Source organism: Notamacropus eugenii, chromosome 5 (assembly GCF_028372415.1).
Source record: "Notamacropus eugenii isolate mMacEug1 chromosome 5, mMacEug1.pri_v2, whole genome shotgun sequence".
Lineage (NCBI taxonomy): Eukaryota > Metazoa > Chordata > Mammalia > Diprotodontia > Macropodidae > Notamacropus > Notamacropus eugenii.
This window is the reverse complement of record NC_092876.1, coordinates 79,931,672-79,951,754: the sequence shown is the minus strand read 5'-3', so window position 1 is coordinate 79,951,754 and position 20,083 is coordinate 79,931,672. Positions and strand designations below refer to the sequence as shown.

At 39.0% G+C, this 20,083-nt stretch overlaps 1 protein-coding gene across 15 annotated transcripts in view; it reads left to right on the top strand.

Annotated features, from left to right (window-relative positions):
* MACF1 (microtubule actin crosslinking factor 1) overlaps positions 1-20,083 on the top strand; it is a 398,300-nt gene that overhangs the window by 114,558 nt on the left and 263,659 nt on the right. The window contains exon 1 of one of the 15 annotated variants that reach the window (XM_072609952.1): positions 16,558-16,858. The exons of 13 other annotated variants lie outside the window; for them this stretch is intronic. In XM_072609952.1, the coding sequence (XP_072466053.1) occupies positions 16,750-16,858 (109 nt within the window). In that variant the 5' untranslated portion in view covers positions 16,558-16,749. Of the gene's footprint in view, positions 1-16,557; positions 16,859-20,083 lie in introns of those variants that run through there. One more of the 15 variants, XM_072609958.1, reaches the window with a different exon arrangement.

The window sequence follows — 20,083 nt, the reverse complement described above, 5'->3', positions numbered from 1 at the left end:
TTGGAACTATCCTAGGAAACCCTTAAAAACTTGTGAGAGGGAGGGAATAAACCTACAATGTGCCAGGCACTGTGCTATGTAAATGCTTTACAAATTTTATCTCATCTGATTCTCACAACAACCCTGGGAAGTAGGTGCTATTATTATCCCTATTTTACAGTTGAGGAAACTGAGACAAACAAAGGTTAAGTGATTTGCCTAAGGTCACACAGCTGGAAAAAGTGTCTGGGGCTAGATTTGAACTCAGGTCTTCCCGACTCTATCCAATGTGCCACCTGTGGCAGGACAAGAATATTCCAACAAGCCCATGTCAAGACCACCTCCCGAAAAAAATTAGCTGAAGAAAATCTTAAACATGAAAGAGGAAAGAGGGGAAAAAAGTTAGAAATTTGAAAGAGGGGGAAGGAGATCCTACTTAAGGTCTTAGCATTCCCTCCAACTGCTGCATTGTCTTAGCTGATCACAAATTATATCTTCAGTCAAAACTAGGGGATGTTTATAATTAGGTTCAAAACTGATCTTGGATGAAGCCGGAGGATCAGAATCAGGTAGTACATAGGTAGACTGAAGGAACTAGGTTCTCTTGGCTGTCAGGGATTGTGCTGGAGGCATGTTTTCCCCATTTTTTCTATGGTGCCATCCAGTCCTTAAGAGATGCTCTATATATGAAGTTATTAGGGTTTCTCAGGGAGAAGTGGTTCCTAGGGTGAGATTGTTATGGATGCTCCCTGAGAGTAATCTAGGATCCTAAGTCAGGTTTGACACTCCCTGGGTTCACCTGGAAATCAAGCTTGATTCATTGGGTCAAGTGGATTTGAAATGGATTTCTGAGAAGAGAAGAGGTCTTGGCTTTATTACTCTCTCCCATATTTGGTAACAGCCTGGAAGGACCTTTGTTCTACTTGGTTCTAAGCAACAAAACTTTATTAGTAGTAACAGTGCATTATTAAATAATGAGAAAAATAGAAATATTGTATTTGGAATGGATTGTGTAGGTCTATTCCTGAGAGGCCATATGACTGTTTTTAAAATAAAATGAAATAGAATGTGAAGTGCATTGCAAACTTAAAGTGCTGTATAAATGCCTAGTTATTAGTATTATTAAAATGCTACCTTGACTGTATAACTGTATAATTGTTCTCGTGTCTCTCTCTTCCTAGAAGATAAAGTTTAAACTTACTACCTGGCATTCAAAGCATTCTATAGTCTGGACCCAATCTGTCTTTCTAGCTTTATTTCCTAAAGCATTAATCTTACATTCCAGCTGTTCTATATAGGGTCTTTCAAATATGTCTTTCACTTTCTTGTCCCTTTTATTTTTCTTTCCCTGCCTAAAAAATCTTGACCATTGTCTCCTTGACAAAATCCTATTTATCATTATAATCTACGACCACATGCCAGTTTCTTGAAATCTTTTCCTTGACCCCATTCAGAAGTAATCTCTTATAACTTGTACCATTTTTAGGGTATTTATCATAAATGGTTTGCCTAATTATTTACATATGTTTTTTCTTCTCAGCTAGAATCTAAGTTCCTAGAGGGGTAGGGACTATATCTTTTTTTTTAATATCTTCCTAAAATATCTGGCACAATCTCTTGCACATATTAGGTGCCTAATAAATATGAGTGAACATGTGGTGTTCTAGAAATTATTTGATTTAGCCAAGGGCCAACAAGAAACTTTTCTCAAATTTTCTACAGCAAAATTGAAAGATTCTAAGATATACCAGCCAATTTTCCTACCTTAGTAATTATAGCAATCCTTTTTATTGAGAATTCAGGGTTTTGAGAGGTCTGTCAAAACATAGAAAAACACTGGTTTCTTGACAGAGTCCCTCTTTGTTATAATTATAATTCAGGACAATGGATATAGCTGTGGAAACATATAGGAGATTATACTGAATGGGGATTGATTCTGGGGTATCCTGTGGGAGAGGGGTAGTTAAAACATATCCTAAATGTTAGGTTTTAGGAAATGAGTTATTTGTCCCTTACGCTGAAAAATGGAAGATAGTTTGAAGTATTTGTGGAACTTATAATTTACTTGCCTAGTTATTTATATTTGTCTTGCTTCCTCAAGTAGAATCTTGTTCCTGCGGGATAGGGACTATTACCTTCTTCATCTTTGTATCTCCTACTATGTTGGCACAGTAACTTGCATATACTGGACACCTAGGAATTGCATTAGTGTGGTAGTCTTTTTCCATCAAGGTAGATACAATTTTTTCATGTCTTCTCATCTTATATAATTCTTAGTTATCTTTCCTTATAAATCTTTCAAAGTACAGGTATGTTACATATCAGAAGCTACTTCCAATTTTAAGAAATATTGCTAAAATAACAAAGTATGATTGACCCACTTTCATTTCTGATCATACATGTCCTCAATAATGTTCTTTATACCATTTCCAGCATGCCAGTAATCATCAAGTTTAAAATGCTATAGCCTACCTTTTTAGTTTGGGTGCAGAAAACAATATATTTAATTGAGATGGGATCTTAATTACATGTGGTTTCACAGAACTGTAGGTAGCTTGCAGTGTATACAATGTTACTAGTGCCTTTCATGAAAGATGTCCACTTTGTGCTTTTTTGATGGAGGCGGGAAAAGGCTTAGTTAATAATTCTCTTTGGAGAATCTGAGATGACAGGGCTCTATTACTCCATAAATAGAATGGGCCCAGGTTGAACAAATGTACCTGTGATTTTCATCTATTGTTGTTTGTCCTTTGCTCTCAAAGAGGACCATGTGAAGGCGATATCATAGCTTGCAAGTAAATTGGATTTAAGTGAGGCAGGGCTGTGTCAAGTTAGCAGCCTCACTTTCTCCTCCAGAGCAATCTGAGTCCAGTGGCAAGATAAAGATCAGGATGACTGGAGATGGCTCCCCATTTTCATCTAAGGCTTTTGAATACCAAGAGTTCTGGGCACTGGACAGAAGTGTCTGACTTCATCCCTTCCCAAAGCCCTTAACCTTTAGGTTGAACAGATTGAGAATGATATTTCAGAAGTTCTTTGCTTTTCAGTTGAAGAAACATTTAAAACATTTATCATTTTAAATTTTTTATAGATATCTTTTGAATAATCACTTTCATTTCCAAATATATTCCTTTTGCTGCCCCTATACACAGTGCCATTCCTTGTAACAAAGAATAAAGAGAAGGAAACATTCAGCAAAAGCAACAACACAAATAAGCATTAGCAAACATTAATCACCTTTAAGCACATGGCACTTTGCTAGATGCTGGAAAGACAAAGGAAGATTTTGGCTGTATGTATGGGGGGACAGCTTGTAACAATTTTTTGTTTGTTGTTCAGTCATTTCAATCATGTCTGACTCTTCATGACCTCATTTGAGATTTTCTTGGTAAAGAGAGTGAAAATGGTTTACCATTTCCTTCTTCAGCTCATTTTACAGATCGGAGACAAACAAGGTTAAGTGACTTTGCCTAGGATAACACAGCTAGTAGTGTCTGGGACCAGATTTGGATTCAGGAAGATGTCTACCTGACTCGAGGGCCAACACTATCCACTGCATCACCTGGCTGCCTTTGTAACAATTAGTGCTATCCCACAGTGGAATAGAATGCCTTGGGAGGTGAGGAGTTTTCTCTCTCTGTTGCTTGAAATCTTTAAGTGGAGCCGGAGTAAATACTCACTTGGTTATGCTATAATGGAAATTCCTGATCATGTATGGGGTGGACTCAGTGATACCTGAGGTTTCTGACAACTTTGACATCCCCTGTGATTCAGTTACTCAGTTGATCTCTGAAGTCATTTCCAGGTGTAATATTCTGTGATTTCTATGGTCTTCTGTCTTCTTTGTGAAGTATTGTTAGAATAGTGCACCATACTGGATCAGTGCTGGATTTTGTTGTTTCCTTCCAGAAGTAGGAGCTGTTGTTCCAAGGTTTCCCGGACTAGAGAGAAATATTTCCTGCTGGTTTGTGTTTCTATATTGCCCCCTGGTGCCATTTGAGGAAATTGCATCTCAGCTTTCCCTGCACAGGATGAGTGGAACCTCCTCCCTTGGCAAGGGGATAAATGAGAAGGAACATTGACTGTTTCCAGGAATGGCTTTTCCTGTCCCCTTTAATGTGTTAGGAGATTTTGCAAGTCATAAAAGGCAATCTAGGCTAGCTAAGCTAGAAGCAGCTGGAGGATACAGGGGGTAGCATTACTCACCAGACATACACAGAGTTCCTGGCTCTATGGGCCTGCAACCTGTGAGTGAGTCATACAGGGGAATAAAAAACTTGATAGGGGACCTTGAGGTTGAATGGTAATGGATTCTCCTTCCCCTTCCCTTAGTAAATAGTCATCTCAAAGCTTAGGTGCCTGTTGGTGACTGGGGGCTAAGTGAAATTAAGCGTTAGCTTAGTTACTTCCTGTACTGTGGGTGTTCCTTATAATCTTATGCCTGGACTATTGCAGTAGCCTGTTGGTTGGATCTGCCTGCTTCAAGTCTCTCCTCACTCCTAACTGTCTTCTACTCAGCAGTCAAATTGGTCTTCCTTAAAGTACATATTTGAACATGTCATCCCTTATTCAATAAACTCCAGTGGGTTTCTTTCATTTCAAATATAAAATCTTTTGCTTAGCTTTTAAAGCCCTTCAAATCTGACCTGAACAACCTTTCCAGTCTCCTTACACTTTACTCCTGCACCATGTATTCTTTGATACAATGATACTGGCCTTTCATGCATGAGACACTCCATCTTCCAGCTCAGTGCATTTTTACTGAATGTTTCCATGTCTGGAATCCCCTCACCTCATCTCCATCTCATGACTTCCCTGACTTCCTTCAAGTCCCGGCCAATATCTCACCTTTTATAGGAAGCTTTCCCTGATCCCCATTTATGCCAGTACCTTTTCCATGTTCCTTATGTCCACTGTATCTTGTATGTTTCTTGTTTGTACACAGCTATTTGGATGTTGCCTCCTCCATTAGACTGTGAGCTCCTTGAGGGCAGGGACTATCTTTTGCCTTTCTTTGTATTCTTAGTACTTAGCACAGAATGACACACAGGTGCTTAATAAAAAATATTTACTTACTGAGTGGACATAGAGCACATGAAGGGGAGAACTGGAATGCGGAGGGCCTTTGATCCCAGACTAAGACTTTATTTTTTAATCTGTGGGAGCCACTGAGTGAAGATTTCTGTGCCAGTCCTGATGTGAATAGACCTCTATTTGAGGATATTATTTTGGTAGCATGTACAGGATAGGTAGAGGAGGAAAGACTAGAGCTGAGAAGATTTGTGTAGAGACCATTACAGCAGTTCAAATAGGAGATGGGGAGAGCTCAGCTCCTAGGAGGGTGGTAGCCAGTGAGAATGGAGAGGAGGCCAGGGGTGTTAGGGCATGCAAATTCGGAAGATATTCTTAGTAGACAGAGAATTGATAAGGCTTGATAAAACAGAGAGGCTGGGAGAGTTGCAGTCAAATATCCCCAAATATTTAAAATTACTGGGTTCTTGAGCAGGTCTGAACATCACTGAGTATATAGAATCCACAAGGTCTGTCTGTTTCTTATACTCCTCTTACACATTCTTCCTCTTTTTCCTTCCAATTTGGGCTTCTTTGGGAACCAGGAAAGCTGCTTCTTAGGGACCTAAAATTAGCTATTTGTTTGTGTGCAGAACTTGGTTTCCATGGCTGAGTAGGTCTAGCCTGCTTTTTCTTACCTCTTATCTTCACCAGTGCTTGAAATTTACTCCAGAACTCTGGATGTGACTCCTGGTTAGCACTTCTGAGTCCTGTCAGATTGCCTGAACTCTGATTTACTGGATCAGTTGAGCGCCTTAAAAGAATGACCTGTCAGTTATACCTTTCTAGGATTGACACCTGTCTTTTTTCATTTGCAAGAGGTCCAGAGGATTTATCACCCAGAACCTATCCTTTGTCATTACTAGAACACCCCCAAAAGGTTTCCCATCAAGGGTCTATTCTGTCTCACCATCACCCCCTTGAAAAAGAATCATTTGGGCTGGGTAGACATTAAAGTGCATTCTTCTCTGTGTGTATACACTGATCTTCACTGTGCAATCACTCAGGATCAGTACTGTCAGTTCATAGCATTACCTGTGAGCTGAGTAATCTTTCTTAAAACTTCAATAGCAGCCTTTCCTCTCCAAGATCATCTCCACTATTATTGGTATGAAGTATTAGCCGTGAGCACTGGCTTAAAGAAACTTGTCACTGGACTTTCTGATTCTGCTATGGGAATATAAGAGCCCAACTGGAAATCATGTCAATTTTTGGGCTAGTGTAGTTTGTTAAATACTTCTGGGATATAAAGATAAAAACAAAGCAATCCCTGCCCTCAAGAAGCTTCCATTCTGTCCTTGATTCTTATCTCCCACTCTCACAAAGCAGTGAGAAATAAGATTGATCAATTCATTGGTCTGGTAGACCTCTCCTGAGATGTAAGATATTTTGAATTTTTCTGTTCCTCTTCTGACTGAAATAGAGAATTGAGGTGGTAAGCTGAGAGGAAGAGAGACAGTCTGCCTTGTTTCTTTGCACTGTACTTTCTGAAGGTGACTTTATAACTGCTCTGTCCAAAGTCCCGGAGATGGTCACGTTACCATAGGGTCCTGTTAGGTAAATAGTGCCATGTACATGTAAAGGGGATTTCTTTTCATGTCAAGACACAATCCCTTCCTCCCTGCATTCTCACTTCCCCTCCTACTTTAATCTTTTTCTTTTGCACAAAGATGATGGCTTCTGAATCACACTGATGGATATTAAGACCCTTGTAGCTTGGGCTGCCTGTGTCTGTCTTGATGAATTTCCACATGTGGGCTTTCTACAGTGACAATGTCCTTATTGTTTTTCTACCCACCTCACAAGTTCTTTCCAAGGAAGGGCAGGAACCCAGATCTATGTTTTGGGAGTTGCTTGTTCCCTTGAGATCTCAGGCTGGCATACTAGAGCACTGCTGAGTTTAGCTTGGTAAGTACCTTTGTTGGTGCCTAGTAACTTCAGTGCAGTTTCTCTCTTGAGTAAAAACCCTCAGTGACTGTCCCTCTCTTCTCCTCATCAGCTCCCCAAAGGAACATAATAACTTTCTTTCTTTAAGGAGAGTGCTCTTTTGCTCTTCCTGCTCTCTGGTACTTTGGGGTCTAACTCATTCATATCTCAAGTGTGGGATGACCTTTGACTCTAAGGGGTGTGTGATGAACTAATCAACCCAGGTAGAGATGGGTCACATCCACCCTCCCTGAGATAGCATGGGGCTTGTCTTCAGCATAGCCATACTTAGCCTTATCTCCCAACACTTTGCCTCTTTGTCCTTTTTCTCCACTATAAATGTTCCCAACCTCCCCTTTTCCCAGCCTGCATTACAAGTTGTCCCTTCAAAGCAGTTATAAGCTAACCACACTGAGGGCACCCACAGCAGCAGCTGTGCAGGCAGAATTGGGGAAATTTTCTTCTGCCTCCAGCATGCCTACCCCTTGTCCTCTAGATCCTTTTGTGATGGTCTTGATTACAAGTGCACCAGGCACCCCCTTGGAGGCAGGTTCTGACCCTGGAGCAGTGAGTGATCAATAAGAGCTCTGGCCCCCCCTTTTTCATTTTGGGTAGGACAGAGTGAGCCACAAAAGATGAACAGGCATGGATGACTTGCAATGTACATTGAAGTTTTTATTACAGTACATTATTTTCCTCCCCAAGCCCATCCCCTCTTGTGAATTTTTCCATTATTGAGCACCCTGATTAATATCCTTGTAGTAACCTACCCTGTCATCTTCCACAACTTCCATATCACCTTTGATTCTTCATTCTCCCTCACCCCACATATACTATCAGTTGCCAGACCTTTTTTTGTTCTTACCTTCCCAACATTTTTTGCATCTATCTCCTTCTGTCTAACCACATGGCCACCAGCCTGACCTCATGAACTCTTACTTGTACTATTGCAGTAGCCGCCTAATTATTCTCACTGCCTCAACTCTCCCTTTTCTAAGTCATCCTCCGTAGAACTACCAAAGTGATTTTCTTAAAGTACAGGTCTGACCATGTTACTTCCATACTTAATAAATTTGAGTGACTCCATAGTAACTTGGGGATCAATTATTATTTCATCGTTATCCTTTTTAAATTTTGATTTTTATATAAGTTTTGTAATGTACATAATTACTGCTAGTACAGTAGTAATATATGTGTATTATTTATTTTTGTGTATAGTAATTTTGTATTTCCTTTTCACATTTCTTTTGAGGTACACATCTTTCTGTAAAAAAATCGCTGATACTTTTTGTTTTTCAAGTAATTCACCCCATTAAGTAATCTCCCCCTCCTAACCAACCCAACTCTCTTTTCTTTTTTTTTTTTCTCTTTTCTTTTTTTAAAAATTAGTTTATTTTTAATTTTCAACATTCCCTTCCATAAGATTTTGGGTTCCAAATTTTCTCCCCATGTCTCTCTTCCTCCCACCCCATGATGGTGTATATATAATTTGATAGAGGTTCTATATATGCATTCATATTGAACCTATTTTCACATTAGTCATATTGTAAAGAAGAATTAGAACCAGTGGGAGAAACCATGAGAAAGAAGAAACAAAGAAAAAAAGAAAAAAAAGAGAAAAAGCTAATAATATGCTTCGATCTCCATTCAAACTTCAGATTCTTTTTCTGGATGTGGACAGCATTTTCCATCATGAGTCTTTTGGAATTGTCTTGGATCTTAGCATTGCTAAGGAGAGTTAAGTCTATCAAAGTTAGTCATCTTACATTAAGTGACTATTACTATGTACAGTGTTCTCCTGGTTCTGCTCACTTTATTCAGTATCAGTTCATTCAAGTCTTTCCAGGTTTTTCTGAAGTCTGTCTGCTCATCATTTCCTATAACACAATAGTATTGTATTCCATTACATTCATATACCACAACTTGTTCAGCTATTCCCCAACTGATGAGCATCCCCTCAGTTTCCAATTCTTTGCCACCACAAAAAGAGCTGCTATAAATATTTTTGTACATGGAAGTCCTTTTCCTATTTGTATGATCTCTTTGGGATACAGATCTAGAAGTGGTATTGCTAGGTCAAAGGGTATGTATATTATATATATATACATATATATATATGTATATATATAGTATATTATAGCCCTTCGGGCATAGTTCCAAATTGCTCTCCAGAATGGTTGAATCAGTTCACAACTCTACCAGTAATGCATTAGTGTTCCAGTGTTCCCACATCCTCTCCAGTATTTGTAATTTTCCTCATTTGTCGTGTTAGCCAAACTGATAAGTATGATGTGGTACCTCAGAGTTGTATAGATTTACATTTCTCCAATCAATAGTGATTTAGAGCATTTTTTCATATGACTATAGATAGCTTTAATTTCTTATTCTGAAAATTGCCTGTTCATATCCTCTGGCCATTTATCAATTGAAGAATGACTTGTATTCTTATAAATTTGACTCTGTTCTCTACTTATTTTAGAAATGAGACCTTTATCAGAGACACTAGTTGTAATAATTCCCAGTTTTCTGCTTCCCTCCTAATCTTGGTTGTGTTGACTTTGTGCAAAAACTTTTCAATTTAATGTAATCAGAATTATCCATTTTGTATTCTGCCTCTTGTTTGGTCATAAATTCTTCCATTCTCCATAAATTTGACAGGTAAACTGTTCCTTGCTCTGTGTATAATTTATAATAAGCAAATGCACACATTGTGGTAGCATACTCAAAAACTTTTTTTCCTTACTGATAGAGATATGTAACCAAAAAATTTGGAGATCATTGGTCTAAATGATGGAGTATTCCAAGAAACAAGAATGTCTCAGGAGGGTCCAAAACTTGTAAGCCCCAACCATATCCATTCTGATATTCTTCCTTTTCCTTATATTTCTGATTCATTTACTTATTTTTAGTTCTGTTTTACCAACCAATAATTTATAAGAGTGGTGGCAATGATCTCTAGTTTGTCCAGAGCTGGATGTGACTTAGGTTCAGGAATCTTTGTGAGCTGGTCTGACTTGTGATGTAATTCAAGCTTACTTAACTCACTTAGAAAGAAATTCTAGGATTCCTTGGTCTCACTGCATACAGGTCATAGCTAGAGAATTTAGAACCAGAATAAAATCATCTTTTCTAGGGGGTTCTTGGTCTTTCCTACACATTTGATTCTCCCATGTGGTTGCCAAAGCATTCTTCCTGAAGTACAAGTCTGACCATTTCATCCCATTATTAAATAATCCCCAATGGCTCCATATTATCTCCAGGATCAAATAGAACATTTCTGATTGTCCCTAAAGTCCACAGCATGGCCTATTCACATCTTTTAACTCGGCAGTTAGGTGGCACAACGAATAGAGTGCTGAGCCTTCAGTCAGGAAGACCTGAGGTTAAGTTTGGCCTCAGACAGTTACTAGTTGTGTGACCCTGTGCAAATCATTCTGTCTGCTTAAGATTCTTTAGCTGTGAAATGGAGATGATAATAGCCCCTACCTCATAGGATTGTTGGTAAAAGGCACAGTGCCTGGCATATAGTAGACACAAAAATGTGTATTTCACTTTCTCTCCTCTTCCATTCTATACTCTCTCCATCCTAGTTTTCTTAGGCTTTGCTTCCTTCCACCCACTCTACAGTCCAGGTATACAGTCTGTTTGTTGTTTCTTGCACATGACACTCCATCTCTTGACTGTGTTTTCATTGACTGTCTCTTCCTGAAATGCTCTCTCTCTTCATTCCTGCCTCCTGGCTTTCTTCATTGCTCAGCTCCAAACTTACTGTCTGCAGGCATCCTTCTTCCCTCAGACTTCTCTCTGAGATTGCCTTCCATTTACACTGCATATCTTGTTTGTACTTATTTATCTATCTGTTGTTTCTCCATTAGATTGTTAGTTCCTTTGAGGGTAAGGTACAGTGTTTTTGTGTTTTCATCCTCAGCACTTTGTTCAGTGTTTGGCATGTAGTAAGCACTTAATAAATAAATAAATGCTTTTTGACCGATGAACCACTTTCTATATGAAACCTTTCCTGATTCCTGCTAGTTTTTGTTTAGTTGTTGAGTTGTGTCTAACTCTTAATGACCCTGTGGATGCCAGTACTGTCCATGGGGTTTTATTGGCAAAGATACTGGAGTGGTTTGCAGTTTCCTTCTTAACAGGTTAAGTGACTTGCCCAGGGTCACACAGCTAATGAATTTCTGAGTCTAGATTTGAACTTGGATCTTTCTGACTCTAGGCCCACCACTCCCTCCGCTGTGCCACCTGCCTCCCAGCTGCTAGTGCTCCTCCCCAGTTACCTTGAACCTATTTTGTATATCTCTTACATGTCTTAAGATAAGTGGTTTTATATGGACTGTATATGTTTTCTCCCCTGACAGAATGGAAGATTTTCTAGGACAGGGACTGTTTTATTTCTATATTGTCAGGGCCTAGAGCACGGGAAGTGCTGAGTAAATTTTTAGTGTTTGATTTGATTGATCATCTTGTGCTATATATTGGAGTTACATAACCAAGGTACCACATCAGAGCAACCAGGTACTTTATGAACAGCCTTTGCATCCTGTGTCCTGATTAGATTGTGGAACAATGCCCAGTAGGCTAGTGGGATAAATTGTACAAACAATACAGAGCTAGACTTTGATGATGGGAACCTCCGTTCCCAGAAACCCATAGTTTATGCCCCTATAATAATAGCTTGGTTTTCATTGCACACTACTTTTACAGTTTATAAAGTGTTTTACATAACATTTTCTCTTTTGATTCTCTCCCCAGTCCCTCTCCTCACCAATAACTGTAAGAGGTGATAGGTTGCAAATCTATTATTATATCAGTATTACAGATGTATTACCAAATGGAGACTCCAAGTGGTGAAATAGCTTGGCCGATAGATAGATAGATAGATAGATAGATAGATAGATAGATAGATAGATAGATAGATATGGATAGATAAATCTATCTCTGTGTGTGTATGTGTGTGTGTGTGTGTGTGTGTATGTGTGTGTGTGTTTTTCAGGTCTTGAATCCAGATCTTCTGATTCCAAATTTCCTGCTCTCTGTATGGTATCCCATGATACCTCTCACCTCCATATCATTGTCAGAAAAGACTTACTTCTATTGTTCTCTTTGCTAGGCTGGGGGTCCTAGGTTAGTTTCTCTCTTTTCCTAAAAATGTTTTTACTGTCCTAGGTTTTGACCTTTTAAACATGATTTCCATATACATTCTTGTCTACATGGTTATAAACCTTGTAAATGGCAGTGTTTGGGACTTAAGACTCTTCGACAATTTGTGTAGCATTACATACAACCCCAATTCACCAGACATGTTTTGGTGGTAGCCACAGATGTTACAGTTATTCCGAGTGCTACTTTGTTCTGAGATTTCTTGTGGGTAATGGTTATAGATGGTGACTGAGTTGCTATACGAGGTAGAATAGGAATGGAAGCAAGTTAGGGAAATGGAGGAGTCCCCTAGAAAGAGTTTTATTTGGTGGTTGGGGGCATTGCCTTTTGTTCTGCTGGTTAGTGAGGTGAGCATTCCAGGGTGTGTGTTTAATGTGGCATGAAATATCTTCTGCTTTGTGTACATATATATATATATATATATATGTAAAACACAGTATCGAAAAAAGGAAACTAACCTCTCCTTCCTGCCAACTTTGCACCACTTCCTATAAAGTACAGCTCAGCTCACAGCCCCATTCTTCGTTTTATTAGATGGAAAATCTCTCTTGCAAGCATACAGACTACTCCACCCCCTAGGCTGAAAAGTAGTAGTAACTCTTATTTTTCTAGGACTGTAATGTTTGCAAAATACTTGCCTTTACCATAATCTTGTGAGGTAGGTAGTACAGATGATATTATTCCCACTTTACAGATAAGAAAACTGAATGGGGCAGGGTTTAAAATTTTTTTATCTTACACTTAAACCCTAAATAAAATGAGCATTTCTATATACATAGTAAGAATAGAAGAGGGATTGTATATGAAAATATGGATCTCTATTATGAACAACTCTGAAGTATATTTAATAAATATAACATATAAGTTTCAGATCTGTCCCTCTGATTTCTCTCCGGCCTTCCTTCTGTTCTGTTCTTTGCATTTAAAAACAAACATGCTTCAGTGACCCTATTTTGTTTCTCCCTTTCCCTTTCCTTCTCCTTCTCCCTGCCCTTCCCCGTATACCCACCTCAGAGGGTTGTTGTAATGCCTAAATGAGGTAATGTATGTAGAGCACTTTGAATACCTTAAAGTACCATATAAACGTGACTTCTTATAATGATACTTCAGGATTATTCTAGAATTCTGTATAGGTTTTTTTTAAGTATTTTTTTTTGTAGTAAAAAGAAAGTCTTATATACACAAACATAGCAGCACTTTTTTTTTTTACAGAACAAAAAAGATGCGCATCAATTGGGATGAATATACAAACTGTGAGAAGTGAAAGTAATGAAATATTATTGTGCTATAAGAACTTGTGAATATAGAGAAATATAGACCATATTAATTGATGCAAAAAACTAAGTAAAACAGAAAAACACAAGCACAAAGACTATAGCAATGTAAATGGAAGTAATAAGAAAAAAATCCAATCACATGACATTTTAATGATCACATTTGGCCCCAAAGAAATGGTATGAGAATGTACTTTACAACTTTTTTTGCAGAAGTGGCGGGGGAAGGCAAGGCAACTACAGACTCAAACTGAGGCGCTGGTTAGTTTTTCTGAATCTTTTTTTCTTTCTTAGTTGTTGTTATAACGATAGCTTTCTGGAAGGGGAGTGAATGGAGTGGGATGTATTGGAAAATGTAGATGGTATAAAACTAAAAGCTATCAGTAAATGTTTTTAAAGCCTTCCCTTAAATTGTGAATGACCATGCACACATACACACGTGTATCTTACACGCGTATGTATATGTGTGTATATAAAATCTTCTGCAGCATTAAAGACATAAAGTCCAACATTAAATAATTAACATCTTGTTATGAGGCAAAAAATATTTCTTAATACTTCTTGGTAGTTCCAAATCAATATTTTTGGATATCCCATGTCTTGGCACTGGAAGGATGTATGAAGCCCAGATAGTTTTTCTTTTTCCTTCTGACCTGTTGACTTGGTTTACTCATTCAACAAATATTTGTTGAACTCCTATATGAGAGTCTTTGTTATTAGTCTCCAAGGACTCAGTTTCTGACCACTAGAAGCTTATATCTTGTAAGAGAAATAATATGTGCAATAATGAAAATTTATGTGTTAGAGTATTTTAAAGTTTACTTTAAAATGCTTTCCTTTTGAGGATCCCACAAGATAGATAGTGGAAGATAGTGGATAGATAGGTGTAGTGGCTAGAAAGACTTGAGTTCAAAACCTGCCTTAAACACTTACTGGGTGTGTGATGCTGGGCAAGTCACTTGACCTTTCTCAGTTTCAGTTTCCTTTTCTATAAAATGAGGATAGGAATAGCACCTTCCTTACAGGGTTGTTGTGAGGATCAGATGGAATAATATATGTAAAGCTATCACTACTTTTCAGGGTAGATCATTTCACTTTGGATGGCTCTAAATGTTAGGAAATTTTTCCTTACGTTGTTCAGGCTCTCTGCAATATTAACTTCTTGCTCTTAGTTTAGCCCTTTAGGGCCAAAGACAACAAGGCTAATAATTGGCAGACAACTTGGCAGCTCTTCAAATATTAAAAAAAACCCAACCAACTGTTAAATTCTCCCAAGTCCTTTCTTCTTCAGCTAAAAATTCCCATTTCCTACAATCAGTCCTCATATAGTATAATCTTCATTCTGATTTCCCTTTTTTGGAATGCTCTGCTCCTTATCAATGTCCTTCCACATTGTTGTGGTATCCAAGAAGTATTCTTTTTTATAGATTTTCCTCACTGTTCTTTACTAAATATGATAGGCAGAAACCCCTGCCCAAGTGAAGATTTTCTAAGTCAGTTTGTGAGAACACACAAAATATTTATATGCCATGGTGATAGGCACCATAGAAATACATAAATAGCTAAATACATAAAGAGTGTGGCACAAAGACAATCCCATAGCCCCCACTTCATTCCTAGTGGAGGAAGTTAGGCTGGTAGACAGAAGTAAGATAAAATCACCTTTTACAGTAAGTGTTTATATTCATATATGTATGGTTGTGTACATGTGCTTGTGTGTTTTCTGTTTTATAGAATCTCAAAATTAGAAAGAAACTCAGAAGTCATCTTGTTCAATCACTTCTCAAATCATAATTCCCTCTACAACATCTCTCAAGGTATTCACTCAGCCCCTACTCAAAGACTTTTAGTGACAGAAAAAAACCTAACTCTTCATCAATGTAAATCTTGTCCCTCTTCTAGGAATTTTTTTTTCTTTATTCTGACACAAATCTGCCTCCCTGTGACTTCCTAGCTTTGCCTTATGGGCTAAGCTAAAAACATTTAAATGTCTCTTACAGTTATCTTTTACATCCTTATGTGGGGGCAGCTAAGTGGTGCAGTGGAGGAGCACCAGTGCAGGAGTCAGGAGGACCTGAGTTCAAATCTCACCTCATACACTTGACCCTCACTAACTGCGTGACCTTGGGCAAGTCACTTAACCCCAATTGCCTCATCCTGGGTCATCTCCAGTCATCCTGATGAATATCTGGTCACTGGATTCAGATGGCTCTGGAGGAGAAGTGAGGCTGGTAACCTGCACAGCCCTCCCTCACTCAAAACAAAGTCAAGTGCGTCATGTCTCTGATGGCATGGTCTTCTTCAGCAACAAAGGACGAACACACACACCCTTATGTTCATGAAAGTATCCATATGAAGTAGGGTGTGAGATGAGGGGAGAACTGGTATTCCCACCTGACTTGAGTACATGCAATTTAGGTTGTAGAAACTTCTAGTCCAGCTCACAAATTAGTTTCACCTGCTGTTTTGGCATCCTGTCATCCTAACATTTGGAGCTGGCTTTAGTAGGCTTTGGTTTTGTAGAACACAGTGGGCCCCTACTGCCACTGGCCAGCACCATGAATGAACAGGAGAATTCCCTGGCACCTCTCAGATAGCGAGTAAGAATCAGAGCTTCTTTTTGTCTTAAAAGAATCTCCCCTAATAGTGAGTGACTTTTGGAGCCACCTGAAGCCATCAGAATGGTAATAGAGTTTGTCTCATGGGAGAATTTGTTTTCAAATATTAGGACCAGAAGACTTGGGCTATACTCTATAGTGCCTGGGTGGTTTCCATTTTTCTATAAATGCGCCTGTATTTCTTGCCCCTCTGTTTCATAAGAAGTCTTTCTGCTTTTCTCTTTTGTGACTTCCTCCTTCTGACTACGTCCCTATTTCTAGCATTCCAACCCAGCCAGGAATGGAAAGTTAGAAGTATGACGTCTTCTGACACCCTCCTGGCTTGCTAAACTGTCTTGGAGTTTGCTTGTTTAAGCTAAGTAAAGGATGCCTAAGAAAGAAGTTTGAGTCAGCCTGACACTAGCTTTCAGAGTCCTCTTCACTCTGGTTCTCCCTCCCATTTCCCCCACAACTTCCCCCACTTTGGTTATTCAGTTTCCCGGGCTTCGTCTGTCCCAGAGAATTTTAGCCCCAGCCTCCTAGTGTCTGTTGAAAGACAGATAGAGAACAAGGGGCCGTGGTCAGGAAGTTTCTGACAGCGCCTCTGTAGCCCTGTGATGCTAGTACGGGATCGGCAGCAACCTCAGGGGAAAGGCATTTAGAGACAAGCCTGGAGTTCAGGGCTTATGACGACCAGGAGGAAAGGAAGGCTGGAACTGGGACCTTAACTAGAAATGCCTTTCCTAGACTCAACTTATTTACCTCCAACACTTGTTATTTTGAGTTATGTTTTTGGAATTGTTGGAGTCTTATACTGGAAGAGGTTTGCCAAAAGTAGAGACGGTAAGGTGGTTTTTTTTTTTTTTTTTAATACTTCACATGCGACCCAGGAAAGTATTTCCTTACTATCTACTTTAAAGGGCTAGGGTATGTTCTGGAATGACAATGTTGGAGTGATGGTGAGTGGGAACTGGGAGGTAGCAGTACTCTGGTGCCAATGTCCGAAGAACCCTTTTCTCTGTCCTAGACAGTTTACCTAACCCAGAGAGTCTTTCTGAAACTAGGGGACATCCGAACTCTAAAGGGTTTTAGAAAACAAGTAGCTAAACAGGCTTGAGGCTGTCTTCAGAGTAGGAGGTTCTTTCTGTTAGATTTTTTCACTGTGGTTTGTGTGGATGCTTTAAAGTTCTTGGTTTTGTTTTTTGTTTGTTCTCCCCCGCCCCCATTTCATCTACATTCCAGCTAGAGAAAGACTGGGGAGATTGTGTAAAGGGAAGAGATTCTGAATTTGGTCTATTGATTGGCTGATGGAAGGAATGGAAAAGGCAGGGTCAAACTATGATGGGGCATAAGGAAAAAGGAGTGCAATGGAGAGAGGAGGTGTCTTTTGTAGGGGTGTGTCAGAGCCTGATTGTGTATTTAGCTCTTTGCTTTGAAGCTGGTCCATAGGCTAGCCAGTCATATAGTTCATCTTTCAGTGACTGAAGTAGTCTCATTGTTTGAATCTGTAGTGAACCAGTGTTCTGACAACCAAAAGTAGAGGCTTCTTCTTCCGATGGTGTTATAGGACATGTTTATCATAGAATCCCAGAATGTTAGAACTGGAAGGGACTTTAGAGGCTATCTAGCCCAAATTTCTCATTTTACAGATGGGGAAATTGAGGCCAATAGTGGGACATACTTGCTTTCTTCATTATTTCTGATAGCATAGTATTAGATATATCAACAGAGTTTTAAAGTTAATCCTGTAGTGTGCTGTAATGGCACAGCTAGGATGCAAACCTTAACCTCCAGATTCCTGCTCCAGGGTACTTCATTCAGCAAAACATTTCTTAAGTACCTGCCATGAGCTGAGTACAAGTCCCTAAAGGCAGAGAACTACAAAGCTTCTGCTGTGAGTATGAAGGTGGAGGCAGGGCCAAAGGAGAGATTTGCACATAAATAACCATGATACCAGGGGGAGTAACGTAAATGGAATGGAGACTTTCTGCCAGACTACACATTTTCACCTTTGCTTTTACAGTATTCCAAAATGACAAACTCTGAATCTTCCTGTATGGGGTCTCTCCCGGAGGAGCCAATTTTTAGACACTGCCGTTTGAGGACTGATCAGATTTGACTTCCTGTGTAGTACACACACACCCATTCTCATTCTCTCTCCCTCCCTCTCTCTCTCCCTCTCTCTCTCTCTCTCTCTCTCTCTCTCTCTCTCTCTCTCTCTCTCTCTCTCTCTCTCTCTCTCTCTCTCTCTCTCTCTCTCTCCTCTTCCTCCTCCTCCTCCCTCCCTCTTTTCCTCTCCCTTTCTACACCTCCCCACCGCCTATGTAAACTAGAAAGGCAGCATAGAAACAGAGTTGATAGAACACTGAAGTCAGTCAAGGGGACTGGGCGGGAGACCTCAGGTAGTGTATGAGAATGGAAGTTACTTAAACCTGTGGGAAAATTCAGTTTCTGGTCTGGAGAATTGGAATGTTAATACACTACCATCTCACATAGGTTTTGGTTAGGTGAAGCACTTTGTGACTCTTAAAGCACTATGTAAATCTGAATTGTCATTATTTTTGTTAATAATAATAAACTACAAGGCTGTCAGTGTGAGTAGGACCCCTACCCTCAAGCTAAGGTGTTTAATCAGTTTTAAGTTTTCTATTCCTATGTTTCTTACATGTTGTAATGAATGCTGGATTGTGCTTTATTATTATTATTATATATTATATAATTATTATATGTTATAATATATAAATTATATACATATAATTTTATTAATACTTTGTATTATTTATAATTACATAAATTATATGTAAATATCATATATAAATTAAATGTATATAAATAAATATATAGATAAATATATAAAATATAGAAATATATAAGTAAATATAAATAAAATGAATGCTTTGTTTCTCTTGATCATGGTTTGATAGCTTGAGTGCCAACAGTGTGCCTCACTGAGTGAGATTTAGCAGCCCCTCTTTCAGCATATCCTAGAAATCTCTTGATTAAAAACATTCATTGCCAATATTAGGCACTTCTATCGGCTGTCCTCAAGAATCTTAAAAAACATTCAGGAGAAATATGTGTGTCTTGGTGGTGGTAGTTTAAAAAAAAGTGAAAAGGAAAGACAAGACATAGCAGGTCCCCTTACACTACCTTGTTACTTGGTAAACAGCCACAAGTTTTTGAGGTAGGCAGGCACAAAGTGGTCTCTCTTATTTGTTACATCTTATATAATATACTAAGAGTACCCCTCTAAGATAGGGAGTGCAAGTAGTGTTGTTTATATGTAACAAAGGAGATAACTGAGATTCGGGTGGAATGACTTGCACACCGTCAAACAGCTAGCAGTCAATTAATAAGCATTTATTAAGTGCCTACTATGTGTCTGGCACTGTACTTGGTTTAAAATTGTCTATAGGCTCTCTAGTTTGAAATATTTATAGTCAACTGGAGGATGCAGGATCAGAGAGGTTAGAGTTGAATAAAGGGATCTGACAGTTATCAGTAAAGAAATTATAACAATCCATGGGAGCTGACAAGATCACCAAGTGAAGTAGTGTAGAGGGAGAATAGAAGGGGGCCCAAGGCAGCACTCTGAGGGACACTTACAATTAGAGAGAGTCATCTGGAGGAGTATATAGCAAAGGGGATGGAAAAAAGCAGTCAGATAGGTAGGAGGAAAACCAGCAAAGTGGTGCCCTAAAAATCTAGAAAGAAGAGAATTTCCAGGAGGGGAAGAGTGATCAACAATATTAAAGGCTTCAGACAATTCAAGGCGAGTGAGGATTGAGAAAAGCTTAGAGATCATTAGTAACTTTGGAGAGAGAGCAATTTCAGTGGAGTGATATAGTTGTAAGCCAGATTGTAAGGGGTTAAGAAGAGAGTGAGAGGAGAGAAAGTGGAGGGCACCTATTGTAGATGGTGTTTTTTGAGGTGTTGAGCTACAAAGGACAGAAGACATATAGGACCATATTTAGAGGGGAATGGAAGGGTCAAGGAAGGGTTTTTTCCAGGATAGGGGAGACGTAGTCTTGCTTATAATTGTAGACAGTAGAAAATGAACCAGTAGAC